A 20528-nucleotide genomic window follows, 5' to 3' on the forward strand; every position below is an offset into this window, starting at 1 on the left:
ATGAAAGAACAAAAAAGGAAAACAAAATAAAAAGAAAGTATTTTCTTATAATATTTCAGTTGCATATCATTTTTATGCTGATTTTACCAAACAATAATTATTATATTTTTCTGCTTCACACATTATTAGATAAATTCATATATAATACAGAATTATTGCTGCCCAGGCCTGAGGGAAATAGAGGAGTAAGGCAGAGCAGGTGTTCTGAGCTCTAAAGAGTGTTTATTGTAAAAGAGAAGAAGAACAAGAGAAAAAATGCACAAATATGGTGTTAATCCCAAATGATAGAAGGGATAAAGAGAGGAAGAACATGAGGAGCCATGGGGCAAACAGCCTATTGAAGCAGTGTGTGTTTAGGATAAATGAGTGAGAGGAGAAACACATGATGCAAGTTGTTTATATCTAAGTAGGAATGAAGGTCACAAGAGGAAAACAAGAAGCAAAGGGGCCAAAAGTGTGAGGTAACAACTCAGATGCATCTGTAGAAGATGGAGGCAGAGAATGCTAGAGTTGCTATGTACTGAATTATGGAAGGCCTCTGAAGAGCCACAGACCTCCTATCCCCACACCAGAGCCAAGCCCAGCATTTTAGCATTATGCCTGCTTGACCTTCCTTGCTCCACTCAGATACCTGGTTACAGTAACAAGAACCTTTACACTAAGCCACAAGGTACCCAGTGTGAGTCCTAACAGAAAGAAGAATACATCCAGCATGTACTGCTGGTGCCATGGCTGCTGGAAAGCATATGGCTTGAGATGTGCTGCACCCCCTGTCTGCAAGATGTGATCTATCCAGCCCACAAGCCTCTGGGCAGGGGTCAGTGGGTGGGAGTGCCTGATAACCTTGGAGGCCATTGCTGCAGTCTTGTACCTGTGAAAATAGACAGTGAGAGACTGATACCAATTTGCTGTGCCAGTACTTAAATCTTATATCATAAACACACATACATATAAGCCCATATCTCTCCCTCCCCCCCCCACCCACACACATACATCTAGTGTATTTGCATAGCTCAGCTCTAAACAAAATCTGTTGGCAAACCCTCACCATTATTAGTCAATCAAAAAGTTTGCATGGTGCACAGTGTCCACACTTTGGTCTTCATTCTTCTTGAGGTTTCATGTGTTTAGCAAATTGTATCTTATATCTTGGGTATCCTAAGTTTTGGGCTAATATCCACTTATCAGTGAATACATATTGTGTGAGTTCTTTTGTGATTGTGTTATTGGACACTGTGCACCTTCTTAGAATTGGGAACAAAACACCCAGGGAAGGAGTTACAGAGACAAAGTTCAGAGCTGTGATGAAAGGATGGACCATTTAGAGACTGCCGTATCCAGGGATCCATCCCATAATCAGCTTCTAAACGCTGACACCATTGCATACACTAGCAAGATTTTGCTGAAAGAACCCAAATATAGCTGTCTCTTGTGAGACGATGCCGGGGCCTAGCAAACACAGGAGTGGATGTTCACAGTCAGCTATTGGATGTATCACAGGGCTCCCAATGGAGAAGCTAGAGAAAGTACCCAAGGAGCTAAAGGGATCTGCAACCCTATTGTTGGAACAACATGATGTACTAACCAGAACCCCGGAGCTCTTGTCTCTAGCTGCATATGTATCGAAAGATGGCCTAGTCGGCCATCAATGGAAAGAGAGGCCCATTGGACTTGCAAACTTTATATGCCCCAATATAGGGGAATGCCAGGGCCAAAAGAATGGGAATGGGTGGGTAGGGAAGTGGGGGGCGCTATGGGGGACTTTTGGGATAGCATTGGAAATGTAATTGAGGAAAATATGTAATAAAAATATTAAAAATCAAAAAAAAAAAGTTTGCATGGCACAGAAGATGGCCCCCACCAAACCCATGTATATGTGGAGAGTTCAACACAATGGGTTAAAGAGTAAATTAATTAATTAATTAATTAGGAATCAAAGATTTTAAAAAGAAAAAGGAAGTTGAGAGGGTGCTGTTTGAGGGAGTCCTAGGGAGAGTTGGAAGAGAGAGTAAGGTGGATTTCATTAAAATATACTACATATAAACAAAAAACTTCAAAAACAGATACAAAAATCATTTTAAAAGTCCAATATAAAATAGAAACCTACACAGAATGATCATAACTAATATGTGAAGGGAGAATATTTAGATGGAGAAATATAATAGTCATTGGAAGGAGGGAACTGGATGAGAAAAGGGATGGGGAAGGGAACTAGGTGTGGGAGATCAGATGTAGGGACATCTAGGAAGAGAGGGCTATGAGAGTGAACCAAAACAACTTGATGGAAACTGATGCAGAGACCAATAGCCATACATTAGACCAAGCTTGATGGGTCATGTAGAAGAGTTGGGGAAAGGTTTGAGGGACCTTGAGGGGATAGGGACTTGACAGGAAGACAAACAGAGTCAACAAACATGGAACCTTGGGGGCTCTCAGAGACTGAGTCACTAACCAAAGAGTATGCAGGGGCTAGAGCTAGCCTTACACCACACACATACATAGCAGATGTGTGGCTTGGTCTTCATACTGATCCCCCAACAACTGGAGAGGGGCTGTCCATGACTGTTTCCTGCTTGTGGACTCTCTTCCTCTAATTGGTCTGCCTTAGCTGGCTTCAGCAGGGAGGATGTGCCTGTCCTGCAGTGACTTGATGTACCAGGGTGGGTTTATAAGGGGACCAGACCGCCTTTTCAGAGGAGAAGGAATTAGGGAGGGGGAAGGGGCTATGTCAGATGTGGACTGGAAGAAAAGGACTACAATCAGAATGTAAAATAAATGACTGAATAAATTAATGGTAAAAACAAATTCTTAACTGTTAGAGATGCTTGACCCTATGACCCTTGACCCTAGTGTTGGTTGCCTCTTGCATTTCTAGAACAGGATAGGATATTTAAAAAAAAAGCCAGAAGAGGCTGAGAAAGTGAATTGGAGCAAAAGGCAGTTGATGTAGAAGATGTTATGTTAAGAGACAGTTGAGACAGAAGAAGCAGAGCTGAGTAGATAGCCTAGAACCGTTGTTATAGTTTGGAGTTACTAGTACTAGGAAAACTGGGAGAAGAGACTGTTTAAGCAGAGGGGAACTGAAGGAAGAACAGTTGATTAGAAAAAGCCTTTGACAAGGCTGGGCTGGAAACTGAGAGCAGGGCTGACAGGGAGTTAAGAGAAGTGGTCACTCTTTATAAAAATTTTAAAAAACCACATTTTACATCTTATGGCAGAGAGAAAACAAGTAAATTAAATGCTGTGAACAGATGGAACAGATGTATATCTGATTTAAGCCATAAGAACACTAAAACATGAATATTATTCTTGTTGGGTTGTTGAGTCACGGTGCTGAACTGGCAAGAGCTCTGTGGATCTCCAAGCTCCTGTCTGCCCTCCTTGTGCTAGATTTGTGAAATTTTCCTTTATAGCAGACCTATCCTGTGCCCTGGGGACAGAAGAGAACTGATTCACACTGCTTGTTCATGTTGTGTGCTCTCTATGTGCTACTGTACGACACACAATAACAATTCAGGTGATGGAGAGATAGATATCAAAGTGTCAGAAAGTTCTCAGGGACATTAGCCACAATTATATGTAAATGTCCTCTTCTGTTTTAACTGGAATTCTACTATTGTTACCCAAAATATGAGAAGTCATAATGACACCTTGTAGAGAAGAAACCATCATACCACCATAAGCAGAAGGATCTTTCAGCACCACACTTAAAATTGGGATTAATAGCAAAGGAAAAGAAGGACCTTCAAGGCTCCCACACATATTATAACACATACCACAAAATTCTGGATTCACTAGAAAACAGACTACACAGATCCCTGTGTCAGGCCTGCATTTAGCCTACAGGACCACAACCCAGAGAGCTGCTTACCTCTTGTCTTCTATGACTTCTTTCATGGTGCGCGCAAATGACTCTGCCTTGAGCGTCTGTAGCTGAATAGAAACACCAAGGTTCTTTGCTTCTACTCGGACCATGTTTTCAGGTTGGTCTCCAAAAAATGGAATCCCTACCATCGGTACTCCATGATGGACAGCCTCCATTACACTGTTCATCCCCCCATGGGTGACAAACAGACGAATGCTAGGGTGAGCTGTTGCAAAAGAGAGAGAGATGGTCCAAGATTTCACTATGAAAGCATCAGATACCAGGTAAATCTGTAAACCCATGAAATACCCATGTGCTACAGAAAATGGACTTATTGGTTTTGTTTTTGGTATTTGCAATGTTTCTGGGTATTTTGTCTAACCTTCCCTCTGTAGAGAAATGCCTTACTTCAATCCAAAGACACCCAGCTACAAGGAGAGTGACAAGCCAGACATGATTCCTGTCCTCCTATTCATCCTTGACCCTTCCACTGATGCTTTTCTCTTCTCTTTCCTACTTCTGCCTTCTCTTGCTTTCCATATCTGCACTCTTATAAAGCTTATATTCTGTGTGCTATCTCCTCTGCCTCAAGGAAGCTTACAAAAGGGGATGGTAGGCCAGACACTTCTAGATATATAGATAGGTCTTGTCTATTGTTCCACCTTGAAAGCAATCAAATACTTCTTATGATCATATATGAATTATCCCAAACTACACCTCACACAAAATCTACCCATGTTCCCTGGAAAGTCAGCATTTCCCCAATGTTATCAAATCTCCAACATTCATCTAAGTGTCTGAGTTTTGAACCTGTAGCTGGCAACCAAGATGTGTCTATATGCTTACATTCATATTTGTATCTTAAAAGAGCTGAAGTGTTCTCACAACATTGTGAGACTAGTGGTGACAAATAGTGCTAACTGCCTCAGAAAGTAGTTATAGTTCACATATTGTCCAAGATGGTGTTAGATTAATCCTAGTCAATGTTAGATACTGTTACGTCAAGGCAATGTAACTGATCATATTAGGGATGTGAGAACGATGTGAGTTGGAAAAAATTAAAGACGTTGTTGCAATAGACAGTCTAGGGTGCAGCCTTATTCCTCCAAAAAGCTGCTATTCTCCAGAAGCTGTGATTGCCTGCCTCCTAGAGGAAAAATCTTTACCTATCAGTAGCTTTCTCATCTGCCAGCCCAAGTGTTCAGACATCAGATATCCATCATGTGAATGGAAGAAAAGTAACAGGTCTAAGAGGAGCTTACCCAGAAGGTCAGTCTGTGGAAGCCAATCCATGATTTTCACATTTGGGGCCAAACTGACATCTTTGGGCCAATGAGAATCCTTACATGTCCATAGCACCCCTTGAGGGAGGTGAGCAAAAGCACTGTTCATCTCCTTAATAATTTCCTTGGACTGAATCATGCTCACTATAGAGCCCAGGGCCACAAGGACAAAACCTGAGTCTCCAAACTGAGAGATAAAATCCTCCAAGTCCTAGAAAATCATAGAGGGAAGAAGGCAAAGGAGGTGGTTTGTAAAGTCCAAAGCAGCATGACATGAAAGCAGGCTGGGTATTGAATAAATCTTTGCTTCAGTTGATCATGTCCTATAAGATAAGAGTCCTTCCATAGGCCCTGTGTAGATGTGTCATGTATACTGTGTTCATGCTTACTGCTTTTATTAGCAGACATCTCTTCACTATGAACGCTTATAAAATGTGTAGCCTGTGGTTTTACTGATGAATGTCTATTTCCAAATTTTCCCAGCTTATTTTGAGTCACAAAATAAAAATCAGCTTATTTTGTTAGGTACAAAACTCAAACTCAGTCACTTAGTGTGATGGTGATGGGTCTCCAAAAAGTCACACATAGACATAGATTTGAGGGGACATTGCTTTGGGGAGTTCTCTGTTGCCCAAGAAATCACTGTCTTTGTATCATACCATGGAGTTACTTTGGTTGGTGCTCAAAGAGTTTCATATGTCAAACCCCCAATATTAATGTTGTAAGTGTCTGAGTTCTCAGCCTTTAACTGACAACCAAGATATGTCTACATACATGTACATATACATATATGTGCACATACACAAGATTTTATTTCAGTGACAAATTTCTGTTGCTTAAAGTATAACCTTGGGAGTAACCTAATTGTTAAAAGTAGTTCTAGCCGAGCGTGGTGGCGCATGCCTTTAATCCCAGCACTCGGGAGGCAGAGGCAGGCAGATTTCTGAGTTCGAAGCCAGCCCGGTCTACAAAGTAAGTTCCAGGACTGCCAGGGCTATACAGAAAAACCCTGTCTCTAAAAAAAAAAAAAAAAAAAAAAAAAAAAAAAAAAAAAAAAAAAAAAATTAAAAAGAGTAGTTCTATGGCCAGGCAGTAGTCCTGCACACCTTTAATCCCAGCACTTGGGAGGCAGAGGCAAGTGGATTTCTGAGTTCGAGGCCAGCGTGGTCTACAGAGTGAGTTCCAGGACAGTATTGGCTACACAGAGAAACCCTGTCTCAAAAAACAACAAAAAATAAAAATAAAAACAAAACAAAACAAATAAACAAACAAACAAAAAAGAGTAGTTCTATGTTTAAAAACTTGAGATCCCTCCAAATGTTTTTTTTAATATCATTTGCATTATTTTATAAGTAGGCTACAAATACACAATAGAATACACAAGATTCCTTCACCAGCTTCGTTCTCATCTGGTTTTCTTTTTGTCTTTGGTAACAGAGCAATAATAGACTCATAGAATGGGTTGAGAAGTATTGCTCCCTGTACAACTGCCATGGATTTATAGAGGAACTGCCATTGATTTTAAGTGTTTCACCTAATTTGCCAGTTAATCTATGTTATATTAGACTTTCTTGATGAAAGATTTTGTTTGGCTTTTCCAACCTAATGCAATCTCACAAGTTTCAGATTTTCTATCTCTTTCAAGGCCAGTTTTGTCAACAGATACCCATAGGAATTTGACCATTCATGTAGGTCACCTAATTTGATGACACATCATGTTGTGTTCTTCCATTAGAATCTATATTGTTTTAAACACTAATGGGTACTTTTTCACTTTAGGATTTAATTATTTGGTTGTTCTTTCTTATTTATTTTCTCAATGACTCTAGAAGTTTGCCAGCATACTGTTCTCTTTTGTTCTGTTGATTCCAATTCTTTACTATTCATTGTTTCAATAATCTTTGCTGTGATTTTTAAGCCTCTCCTTTCTAAGAGTATGCTATTTAGTTCTATCCTCATTATCTATTTCCATATAGTGAAAGGTTATATTATCAATCTCCATTGCCTTGTGTGTACCAAAAGAGATAATGACAGCCAAAAAGGATGCCCAGAATTGTTTTTATTGCAGTTTATTATCCCAATGTGTTTTGTCCCTTTCTCCTTGATATACAGTATTTTTAAATGTTCCTCTTGATTTTCCCCCTTTGTCTCATTGGCTGTTTTAGAGCATGTTGTCTATTTTTATATATTTTTGATTTCTATATCATCCCACTGTGATATGAAATTTTGCATTAATTCAAGATTTTGAAATTTACTGGGATTGATTTCATCTGACTGTGTTCTAATGCACAAAATCAAGGATATTGTTTTCTGCATTAGAGAAGAATATGTGCCCTGTTCTTACTGGAAAAGATCCTTGAGCTAGAGAGATGGCTCAGTTTCTAAAAGAACTTGGTGTTCCTACAGAGGACCACAGTTAAGTTTCCAGGAACCCACATAGCAGGTCACAGCCCTCTGTAACTCTAGCTCCAGGGAATCTGGTGCCCTCTTCTGGTCTCTTCTGGACCCAGGCTATGTCTCATGCACAGGCATATATGCAGGACAAAAACTCAAGAAATATAAAATGATTTTAAAAATAAATTTAAAGAATACTCTATATATTTCTAATAGTTCTGATTAGCTTACAGTGCTGATGAAGATGATAATGGATATGAATAGTCTTCTCGTTGTATAATGGCAGAATTGAAGTCCTTACTTCTTTAAATTCTTTAATTTTCTTCATATTTTTATTTCATATTTTTGTATATATGGTATATGTCTTACATCATCTCTGTAAATTAACTGTTTCATATATTTTAAATAATGTAATTGTAAAGTTTGATAAACACAAAATTTCCAATAGTTATATATAGTCTTTTATCTTCTGTGAAAGTTTCAGTACAAAGTCTACTTCTTATATCAATGACCACAACTATTTTGCTTCTAACATGATTCTTAAAGAAACATGTGGTCAAATACCCTACAGAGTAAACTCCATACTGCTTTGTCAGGCATCCCTTCAAACCACTTCTCCCCACTTCTCTTTGACAATTATTTCATCTCTCTGTGTGGCAGTATCTGATTCACCTGTCTAGAAGGTGAGGACTCTGTCAATCACATCTAGATCTCTAAATGTAGATGAATCTTCTGCTACTTGAAGATACAGTCAGGAAACCCAGCTGATGACTGTCTCTCTTTCACATCTACATACTGTACCCCTATTCCCCAATTTGAGTTTTCGGAAGATTTTATCCAAAACTCATAGTTGATAACTCCTTCCAGCAATGAAAATATATATATATATATCATTCAGTGATCACTCCCCAAACCCTTCTTCTCACTCAGTGCAAGGAAAAGTAGGGACTCTGGCACCCAGTAGAACCAGAAGAAACCTGTACTCTCTCTGCATTTAGATGAAAATAGGAGAAATATCACCTTCATCATTTCAACATCTCGGCCACCACTGTATAAAAACTCAGGGGGTCATTCCTCCCAGCAAGGGACAGGGAATTATAGAAGATAATTTCTACAAAACAACAATACTATAGTGACAGGTAACAACCAATCAAAATTTATAAGCTCTCTGTACTTTTAATTTTTCAGTGGTAGTGATTTTGAGCCTGCATTGATTATGCAAACTAGATGGCAACTTTAATGGTTTACAATAGCTGAATAAAGTATAAAGGGCTCAATAGACTAGGGACACAGAATAACAGACACAGTTCTTGATGCCACTCCTGCTATCTAGATACATGCCTTCTGAAAGAGGTATATGTTTCATCATGAAAAGTGTGGCTCTGTAACAAATACAAAATGTACAGACATTTGCTGCATTTAATCTGTGTGAGTGTGTGTAATCAAAATTCAATTGGAAATATCAACACTAACTAAAAGAGTCATTCTACCAAAAGAGGGACAAAACCAACTCATACCTCGTACCATATAACCAGGTCTTCAATATCAGCACGGGGCATTCTGACACTGTACTTACACAGCCCTAAAAGTGTAGGCTGCAAATATCTCCCTTACCTTGAGGCACTTCCTTTCAGGACATCTCTGACAAGTGACAGCCTCCACCTGCGTACTGAAGGTCTATGAATGAAATATAAAGTGAGAGCTAATGTGTCACTTACTTGGGATATGGGCTGAACAGGTTTGTCCAGTAAACCTCCCACATAGACTGTGTTGGGAAACAGGGGACGAGCAAAATCCAAGGCAAAGTCAGAGTTGACAAACAACAGCTCAGCTTTCAGTAGAAGGTCAGACAACACTGGTCGAGAGCCTTCCGCAAAATGCTCCTGGACAGTATTGCCATATTGAGAAAAGATGTCCCTTCGCTTCTTGGAGAAATGAAAGAACATCAGAAAGTTCTTCACTCGGCCCCAAAAGTCCATTTGGTCAGTTAGACCAGAACCATACACTGGAGCATAGGACAAGGGGGCGTTTGGTAACCCAAAGTCCATATAGCTAAATTGAAAGGGAAGAAAGGACACAAATTGTTTCCCAAGCTTTTCAACAATCAGGAAAGAACAGATATCCATTGAATCAAGAAGTACTAGGTCAAAGTTCTCCTTTTGTAATAACTCCATGATGTCCTTTCTGCTTAATAAGTGACTGCATAAGTCCCCAAAGTTTTGATGAATCTTTAGTAGGGTGTGATATTTGGACCTGCAATAAATAAATAAATAAATAAATAAATAAATAAATAAATAAATCATAACATATTTTGAGAAGCTTTTTCACACTATTTGGAACGATGTTATGCTTAATTCCTAAAGAATGTTTTCTATGTTTTTATACAATTTAGCATTCAACATTAGATATAGTATCCTCAGTTATGGATATTGGTAAATATTCACTAATGATATTTTTAAGATATGAAAGGATATGAATATAAAAGTTGAACAAATTTCTTATGTATTATTTGAGTCTCAAAACATTTAATATTATTAATATGTTTGTTATATAAAATGCATTTAAATAATAACAATTTAAAAACAGAAAAGAAAATATTCTGCAACTAGACAAATACAAGCCTATAATTACAGCACTCTGGGAATGGAGACAGGAGGATCAAGAGTTTAAGGTAGGCTTAGGATTGTGACTTTGAGGCCAGCAGTACCAGGCTAAATAAAATTGTGACTCACTTAGAGAAAAATGATTTCTAATATATTTTAAGGAAAGAGGCTCTGTAGCCTGACTTTTTTCTTTTATTCTGTTTAAAGATAGAAAATCATTAGTTTTAGTTTCTATGGAAACCATATTGCTTTTCACAAAATATGGTTTTTAATTAAAAGCAAGCAGACACAAAGAAAGTCATTTCCACATTCTTCCATTGCTGATGAGATTGCAAGCTGGTACAACCACTCTGGAAATCAGTTTGGAAGTTCCTCAGAAGATTGGACATAGCTCTACCTGAGGACCCAGCTATACCATTCCTGGTCATATATCCAAAAGATGCTTGAACATGTAATAAGGATACATGCTCCAATATGTTCACAGTATCATTATTTATAATTGCCAGGATCTGGAAAGAATTCAGATGTCCTACATCAGAGGAATGGATACAGAAAATGTGGTACATTTACACAATGGAGTATTACTCAGCTATTAAAATGATGAATTCATGAAATTCTTAAGCAAATGGATAGAACTAAAAAATATCATCCTGAGTGAGGTAACGTGATTGTGATTGCAGGCTGGTCTCCAGTCGAGCTGAAGTCTGAACCCCGATGGTCATAATTCGCCTTCATTACATGGTAGGCGTTCCCTCATGCTCCTGGAATTCCAGCCCCTGCCTAAGTACCACCTCCCACAGCCCCCACAAGAGAAGCATGGTTAGTAGTCACATAAGCAATGGCCCAAGCTTCTGACCTTCAGGCTAAACTCCTCCCCAGTTACCTAGCAACAGTGACGACCATAAAAAGGGGTGCTCAGCCTGCACCTTGCTCTCTTGTTCCTTTGTCCTCTCTCTTCTCTCACTTCTCTCTCCTCTTCCCTTTCTCTTTGTCTTCTTCTTTCCTCTCTTCTCTTCTCTTCTCTTCTCTTGTTTTCTCCTCTCCTCTTCTCTCTCTTTCTCTCTCTTTCTTCCTCCTTTCTACTTTCTCTCTTTCCCCTGCATTTCGACAATAAAGCTCTTAAACCATAGAGTCTCTGTTCTGCTCCTTCAAGTTCCGCTGCGCACTCTGGTCAGTGTTGGGAACTTCTTCCCTCTTCCCTGTCTCCCACAACCCTGGTGGCTTTAGCCAAGTAGATCCAGGGGCAGGGGTCCCCAGGCAGGGCTGCCCCTTGACCACTCCCTGATGAGTGGGATAGAGGAATGCCCACCCAGGGATGAGTGGATAGGGTAGATAGTAGCCTCCCCACACCTGACTGACCAGAGAATAGGGAAACTCTGGCGGGGTGCGGGCATCTTTTTCCTTCCATTCTTCCCCAGGGCCACAGGGCCCCCCCCCTTTTTTATTTTGTTTCCAACACCTGATTGCAAGAGAACACATATGGTATACACTCACTAATAAGTAGAATGAACCCAAAAGCTCCAAATAACCAGGATACAATTCACAGAGCACATGAAGCTCAATAAGAAGGAAGACCAAAGTGCGGATGCTTTGGTCCTTCTCAGAAGTAGAACAAAATACTCACTGGAGCAAATATAGACATAAAGTGTAGAGCCAAAGGAAAGGCCACCCAGAGACTGTCCCACCTGGGTATTCATCCCATATACAGTTACTAAACCCAGACATCATTATGGATGCCAAGAAGTGCATGCTGAAAGGAGCCTGATATGGCTGTCTCCTGAGAGTCCCTGCCAGAGCCTTACAAATACAGAGGCAAATGTTCACAACCAACTATTGAACTGAGTGTCGGGTCCCCAATAGAGGAGTTAGAGAAGGGACTGAAAAAGTCGAATAGGTTTGCAACCCAATAGGAAGAACAACAATATCAACCAACCAGATCCCCCAGAACTCCAAGGGACTAAGCCATCAACAAAGGAGTACACATGGCTCCAGCTGCATATGGAGCAGAGGATGGCCTTGACAGGCATCAATGGGAGGAGAGGTCCTTGGTCTTATGAAGGCTGGATAGATGCTCCAGTATAAGGGAATCGAGGGCAGGGAGATGGCAGTGGGTATGTGGGTGGATGAACACCCTCATAGAAGCAGGGTGAGGGAGGATGTGATAGAATGTTTCTGAGAGGTAGGGAAACTGGGGAAGGAGATAACATTTGAAATGTAAATAAAGAAAATACCCAATTAAAAAGAAAAGAAAAGAAAGTCATTTCCAGGACCCTCCCTCCTACATGGAAATATTTCTTTACTTCTTAGTAATCTTTTCTTATGAGAGAAAGAGAGAGAGAGACACACACACAGAGTCAGAGACACAGAGAAAGAGACACAGAGAGAGACAGAGACACAGAGAAAGAGACACAGAGAGAGACAAAGACAGAGAATTCTAGGTGACCATGTAGCATCAGCCTTCCATCTGAATTACAGCTGTTCAACAAAACCTTCAGCTTTAATCATTCTGGTGTAGGTATTTCTGCTTCCTAAAATGCACCCACTTCCATAAGATTTCCTCTAAGGATTTAATTCCCATTCATCATCAATATGAGTTTGATTTCTTCTGTCTTGGAAGTCATCATTGATTGTAGTAGATCTTGGAGCATCAGTCACCAAATGCAGGTGTATAATGATATTTAACTCATGTTATATAATCAGTTTTTGAGTCATAGTATTGTTCCCCTGGCATTCTGTGTAAACAGCATAAATACAGCTAATAAAGTCCTCACTGATAAAGTTATTTCCTTTAATCCTCTGTATCTTAGCTTGGATGTTTTGTTCCATAAAGAGAACATTCATTCCAATGATAATATTGGAACTAGGCTGAACATGTTTCAGCTTTCTGCCTAAAACTTAAGCAATTAAAAAAACAATATATAAACCTAATGATTTTTGTCTTTTGTATGTGAAACCTAAATATAAACATGTGTGTGTGTGTGTTGTTGTTGTTGTTGTTTTCATTTTTTGATCATGGAATTAGAAAGGAAGCAATGATAGAACACTGGGGGGGGGATATCAAGAGAGATGCAGGTGTCATGAAAGAGAGCTGGGGAGGAAGAGGGCAAGATACCACAAAGAATAATCACACACGCACAAATCAAAACCTATTACTTTGCATGCTAACTTAAAATTTTAATGTAAAATATGTGTGACTGGAAGCTTACTATTAGAATGTCTAACTCTTATTGGCTCAAATTTTCACTGAAGATTGTGATATTGATCCTACTGATGACTCCTATCTGTAGCCCCGTTCCAGATACTCTTTCTCGTCAATGCTTCTCAGACAGATAAGCACCATAGTACAATGCCGCAATGTACCACATCAACATATATCAAAAGACCCACAAGATGTGAGCCCAGAAGCATCTTCACTCCCTTTCATACTCAACTTTAAATCACAGCAGCTGTTCTTTGTCTTCAAGGGTTCATCTGCCAGAGATTTGGGGCTCAATACAACTGTGTAGAGGTAGCAGGACCTTTAAGAGGGCACCTTAGTAGGAGATCATTCAAAGCTGGCCTCCTGTATGGTTAAAGTAGTCCTCATTGGACTTTGAGTTGGTGCCTGTAGTTGGCACTACGGAAACATACTTCTGTTCTTTCTCTGCTCTTTACCCTTCCAGGAACACTTGGTTTCAACATTGTCTATCATGATGCCATCACCCAAGCTGACTGTTGTTGATGCCATGGGCCCAAACTTCCACAACTGTGTGCCAAATAAAATTCTTTTCAGTATAAAGTCACCTAAATTCAGTTATTCTGTCATAATAATAGAGTGTAGGGCAATACAAGGCATAATTCTCTAAAATTATTGCTAGTATTGCATTTTAATTTTTATGTAATAATTGCCAAATGAAATGTAGTATGTGTAGTATATAATTCTTTAAAATAGAAGGTTAAATCCCTTTAAAGGCAATCAATTGTAAAAATTCCAAGAAGTTTCTGTTCACAGCAACTTGACTCTACTGCACTTATAATTTGAACCACCTTTCAAGAGATCAGGCTTGAAAAGAAGACCGTGTGTGTGTGTGTGTGTGTGTGTGTATGTGTGATTGTGTATGTTTGTGTGTGTGTTTTAAATGTGTATAAATAAGTGGGGGTGGGGTGAAATGTGTATAAATAATAACCCAATTTGAACCACCCCTAAAGAGTCCAGGCTTGAAAGAATCCACAATATATATGTTTAAATATGTATAAATAATAACCCAATTAGACAAAGGTGCAATTTGACTCTTCTTTCAATAATATGATAAAAGAAATATGTTTTTAAATGTCTGTGAGTGAGAACACTTTCCATAAAGAATTATCTATAAGTACCACCTTGATTGTTATGTCAAATTTTCAAAACTGGAGAAGAGAGTGAGATCAATGGAATTAACTAAAAGATACATCTGTACATGCCATGCTTGTGGAAGACAAAAAGAGGTTCCGTACACCCCATTTAAGAACTAAGAACTAAGCCTCAGGCTCAGCTGTATCACCTGGTCATTGAAAGGATTTAAACTTACCTGTGGCTATTGGTTGTAAATTCAATGATAACCAAATTGCAATCCGTAGAACCACAGAGGTTAGGTATAGAATAAGGGACAAATAGAGTAAGGGCACCAATAGATCTCCTTAAGGAAAGAAAAATAGAATAGATAGTTCTGTGTGGAAGTGGGAGGCTGGAACAGGATCAAGTCAGGAGGAGAGAGTGATGAGGGAGGGAATACAGAGAGACACAGCTACTATTAAGGAGAATTGAGGGGTATCATGTGAACCTAATACAGTACACTCTTTCTAATATATATATATACATATATATATGTATATATATGTTATGTGTGTGTGTGTGTGTGTGTGTGTAATCTAATTAAACTTGCCAAATAATGTGTTAGACGGAGTACTGACTGGCCATCTCTTTTCACACAATGAGCTTCCAGTACCATAACTGCGTTACATCTAAATGATTTGTTAGCCAAAGGGGTCCCATGGAAATTCCCAAACAGTCCAGGCAGTTGCCAAAACTATAGGATGCTCTCCACAAACTGACAGCAAGGCTCCACTGCTGAAGAAAGCACCTACACAACTCACTGAACATGGAGAAATTGATCTGTTGACGATACAGAGTCTATACAGAGTTCAAGCATTTTTGGTGCCAAAATATACACTACACACTACCAAATGAGAAATGTAAACATGAGCCAGCCACAAATCCATTGATTTACAATGTTGTCCTGCCTGCAAAATATGCTAGGAAAATTGTAGTACATAGCTTGTGTGAGTAACCAACCAATAACTGACTTTAGTCCCACTCCACTAGATAAAACCCATATACAGCACTGTTTGGATGACAAAGAGTAGGTGACTCTTTTTTAAGGGGTGACTATATATCCCAGAGACCTAAGGTAAGCCCAATACTATTGGTCTAAAAAAAAAAAGCAAAACAAAAGCAGCAGTATTTTGACTCCTGATGACATTCTGCTATACTCATAGATCTAGATCGTCACCTTGCTCATTCATTATAAGAAAGCTTCCTCTTGCAGCAGATAGGAACAGACCCACAGCCAGGGACTATGCAGCACTTAGCCCAGAATGGAAAGTTTGCATCAAAACTCTCCATTCTTTCAGGGCTCAGGGAACACTGAAGAAGAGGAAGCAGAGTGTAAGAACCAAAGGGTATGCAGAACAACAAGAAATCAAAGCCATCTAAACATAAGCAAAACTCATATGAACTCAGAGAGACTGAGGCAGCATGGACAGGGTCTGCATCAGGTCATATGTATACATACATACATACATACATACACACACACACATATATATACATATATATATACATATATACATACATATATACATATATATACACATATATATTTATATGTACACATATACGTATATATGTTAGTCTCGTACTTTTATGGGATTTCTGAGTGTGAAAGCTTTTGAATCTTGTGCATTTTCTTAGGCTCTTTTCCTTTTGGTTGTTTATCTTATCCAATTCTGATGTAATAGTTTTGGTTTTATCTTATTATATTTTATTTTGTTATATTTTATTATTATCCCTGAGAAACCTGTTTGTGTTTTAATGAGATACAGAAAGGTACTATATCTAGTAGGGAGGTATTGGAAGAAGCAGAAGGAGGGGAAACTGTAATCAGAATATATTATGTGAGAAAAAAAATTTACTTTCAATAAAAGGGAAGATAAAAAGAAAGCTTTTCGGGAAGTTTAATAGGAAAAAAACAAAGAATAACACACTCATGTACATGGGAGTTGAAAGTGGACATTTCTGGTTTCTCTATCAACTCAGTTGTGTGACATGATGTTTTCCTTGAAGCAGTTCTGTAAGAGCATGTTTTGCTGAAGCAGACATATGAGAGGGCATGCAATGCTTTGCTGGAGCAGACACTTGAGAGGGCGCATGATGCTTAGAAAGAATATAAATATAACCCCACAGACATGCGAGGATGCTCTTGTGTTGGTTCACTCAGCAATGCTTTGCTGGTTTTCTCTGATCTCCACTTGTCATAACTTCATAGAGAGAAACATGCCAAAGAACATCTCATCTCTGCTGCCTGCCACCTCCTAGGACTCATGCTGATTCCTCAGAGCCTCGAGGTTTCTTGTGGGTCAAGCTGCTGCTACTGATTTGTGTCTGGAATTGCTCCAAAGAACTACTTCTATTAACCATCTTTCTTCCCTATATTTGGTGACTGGGCTAGGAGAGAGGTTGAAGCGTCTATGAATTCTTATTAAAGTAGGTTTTGCAGGCATTACCTCTATTAGTGAATTTACATAAGAAGGTGACAAAGTACATTGAAGAAGGTGGCTCTCCTTTCCCTGAGTTGAGAACTTGAAGTGACAGTACTGGCACAGATGACAGAAAACTTGTTGGCAAGTAACTTATAATAATAAGGCCTAAAGGCACAGTTCCCATGTTCTAGAGAATTACTCCAGCCCATTGTTTATCTAGCTATGAGTCAAATACCATGCACAATCCAAACATATCCATCCCTAGATCCATCAGCTCACCAAGTCATCCTTTCCCTTAAGCTCACTCAAAGCATCATGCATCCAACCTCTACCAATTTGTAAGTTAGATTAGCAATACTTTGGTTCAAAGAATTAGAACAAATTACCTTCCATAAGCATATTCTTCTATAAGCCGATGCCATCTATTATCAAGTGTCTTTTGCTGATCTTCAGGTAGACGCCAACTAATAACCTGGTATGATGAGTTTTCCTTTCTAAAATCTAAGAAAACATGAACTGAGTAAAATCTAAATTTATCACAATATACCACACATTACTATTATGATAAATATAGTTAATTCAATTAATGTCTCCTCTTTGTGGAAATTTGATTTTTGTTTTTAAGTGGACTTGTATTTCTTTTAATCTACTCTATTCTGTATTCTCATCATATTTATTGATACTTTACAATAATTCAAAAATTTTTAAACAGTCTACATAATGAAATATTCTAATAATGCCTTTCATGTAAAGACATTGCTACCATTTTTTTTCACTTTACAGGTAAAAAAAACACAGAAGTAAACATTCTAAAAGTATGTAATTCATCAACCTTGTGACCTTAGTGAGTTAGAGTTTTTCGTTAATTACAAGTCAGTTTGATTGCAGTTCTCTGTGTTTCAAAGAAATATTAAAATGAAATATGTGAAGTGCTGTTATGCTTATTTGCCTTTTAACTGATATTCATTTCATGATGGTGGTTGGTTTGTTTGTTGTTTGTTTGTTTTGTGATAGTCATATTCTATCTTTTGATTGACTTTCAACTCACAAACCTACTTCTTGAAGGTTCCAAGAAGCACTTGGATTACAAGTACGTGCCAATACGAAGAGGTTTTACCTTTGTTTGTTTGTTCGTTTGTTTGTTTGTTTGTGTAAATACATAAGTTCTACCTTCAGTCAAGATGCTAAGTCAAAAAGAAAAATGAAAGGAAGGAAGGGAGGAAGGAAGGAAGGAAGGAAGGAAGGAAGGAAGGAAGGGAGGGAGGGAGGGAGGGAGGGAGGGAGGGAGGGAGGGAGGGAGGAAGGAAGTCTGCCATAACCCAGCTGGTCAGTCTGGCTCTTCCTTTATTACACATTCACAATGAACAATATGAGTCCACTATGAAATTTCACTTCTGACAATTTCAAGCTATATATGTCATCTTACATTAGAAAAAAATAAAAACAACTCAATTCATCCTCTCTTGATATTGATGAGAATTTCAAGTCAAAATAAGTAGGCCAAAACCAGAATCCTCGAGTGATCCTAACGAGAGAGTTTCAATCATTTGCGTTTGAAGACAGACTATAGGGTTGGGAACCTCCTTTCGTTGTTCATGGCTCATGTGACACAGTCCCAACCTAACTTGGTGTCTCAGACTCAGTCATAATTGGAGATTCTAGCACCAACTGTGGCTGACTCACCTCAGTGGAAAGCCTCTAATATGCTCATCTGCCAGGCAGTGTTCATAATAAACTGTTAGGATGGATTTCCTACACAACACAATATACAGGTGAATAAATCCAATTGTATGTTTATGCCCACACAACACAGACATCAATCACTGAGAATTCTGGAAAAATGTCCTTTCTATCCCTATTGATTACATGTCTGCATATTTTTTAATGCTATTAAAATGTTCCATGGGAGGGAAAAAACTCTCAAAATTTCCATGAATGTGGCAATTCTTTTTGGTGATGTTGGTTGGGTCTCTCTGGGGAAAGTTGTAAATATAAGAAACTTAGAAAGACACCCACTATTGTCAATGGAAATAAACCAACAACCAAAAATAGATTAGGAGAGAGGTGGGGGACAGCTAAACAAAACTGAAGATTATACAGGAGACATGTGGAAATCCACTAGTTTAGAAGCTAATTTTAAAAGAAGAAAAGAAAATCTCTAAGGGCCACTGAGATGGCTCAGCAGATTAAGGTACTCACTTCCAAGGCTGGTGGCCTGAGTTTGATCCCTGGGATTCAGATACTGGAAACTCCTGCAGGCTGTCCCTTGATCTCCACACATAAGCATGCACACACACATACACACAGTCAGTAAACAAATTTACTGTCAAAACCAATCATAAAACACCTTTTTAATTGTTTAAATAGAGGTGTCATGCATACTTGGATAATGCTGATCTCAGAAGTCAAGAGCAATCAAACAAAAAGCCCCAGTGCTAGCATGGGACACATTCCTAGGAGTTGTTGATCTGGAGGCCAATGAAGCCCTCAAGAAAGCATAGGCTGCTGCCATTGCTCTTGATTGCCCAGCAGAACTAGATCACATAGCTGAGGTCACCACAGACTTTGGTTACAAAGGCAGAGCAAACTCAAACTGGAACTGAACATGGAGCTTCCTCCCTTCTGACTGAAAGGTGCTACACAGGACACTAGGGGGCAAAATTCATCAATACTTTTACATAGATGATGGGCCTCCTATGTTACAATAGTGACCAACAGGGAAAACATGCCCAGTGTTATAAAGGTGATCTTCTATCTTCTGACTGGATTTAAAGCCTGTTGTACAGGGGGGAAAAACAGTACCAAGCACTGTAAATTTCTTCAAAAGCCTATGCCTAGGAGGGCCATATTTTGTTTGGAAGAAATTGCTACTTTCTTTAACTAAATGGATATGTTTTTTAACCCACCTTATACATACTTTTGTTTATACCAATGGATTATAAGTTTTGCTCTCAGCCATTAGAGAATTTCTTTGTGTAGCCAACTGCAATAAACGCAGAGAACCATGTCTGATTGACATTATAAAAACATCGAGTGCCTGGCTCTATCTACACTCTCTCAGGGGATCAGGGAACACAGCAGAAGAGAGGAGGAAAATCAGATGGAGCTGGTTGGAGGGAAAATGGGTCGCAAAACACAATCTTCTGAACATGCAATGGCTGTGACCTCATTACAGCTGTGATTGCCTACACTGGACCTGACTGCCAGACAGGATAAGGAATGGCTCATGCAATTCTGCCCTTCTTGGGAAACTACTGCAGACGGTCCATGGATACTGAGGGGGGCGGGGGGCAGTCATTGTCATCAGTGGTTTGACCACTAGTGAGCTTCCTAAACTCCAATGGATAGTCCTATTCCCAGGCCTGTGCAAGTTGTTACATTAGTTAAATACAGTTGTTTATATCTCTATCGCTCTATCTTTGTCTGTCTCTGTCTCTTCCTCTCTCTCTCTCTCTCTCTCTCTCTCTCTCTCTCTCTCTCTCTCTCTCTCTCTCACACACACACACACACACACAAACACACAGAGACACACACATAGACACATGCACACACTAATACAGACTTGGCAGATAATTGCAAAAAGGAAGGGAAATAGTCAAGAGGTAG

The 20528-nt window shown here is 39.1% G+C and overlaps 1 protein-coding gene across 2 annotated transcripts in view; it reads right to left on the reverse strand.

Annotated features, from left to right (window-relative positions):
* Positions 1-202: 202 nt before the first annotated feature.
* Positions 203-20528, reverse strand: part of LOC110310735 (UDP-glycosyltransferase 3A1) — a 30125-nt gene continuing 9799 nt past the window's right edge. For both annotated transcript variants that reach the window (XM_085831435.1, XM_085831436.1), the window contains exons 3-7: positions 17309-17423; positions 9261-9795; positions 5128-5359; positions 3872-4091; positions 203-871 (exon numbers count right to left, since the gene is read on the reverse strand). In XM_085831435.1, coding sequence (XP_085687561.1) covers positions 595-871; positions 3872-4091; positions 5128-5359; positions 9261-9795; positions 17309-17423 — 1379 coding nt within the window. In that variant the 3' untranslated portion in view covers positions 203-594. The remainder of the gene's footprint in view (positions 872-3871; positions 4092-5127; positions 5360-9260; positions 9796-17308; positions 17424-20528) is intronic.

This window comes from Mus caroli, unplaced genomic scaffold, assembly GCF_978045245.1.
Source record: "Mus caroli unplaced genomic scaffold, Mus_caroli_1 scaffold_16, whole genome shotgun sequence".
NCBI classification, from domain to species: Eukaryota; Metazoa; Chordata; class Mammalia; order Rodentia; family Muridae; genus Mus; species Mus caroli.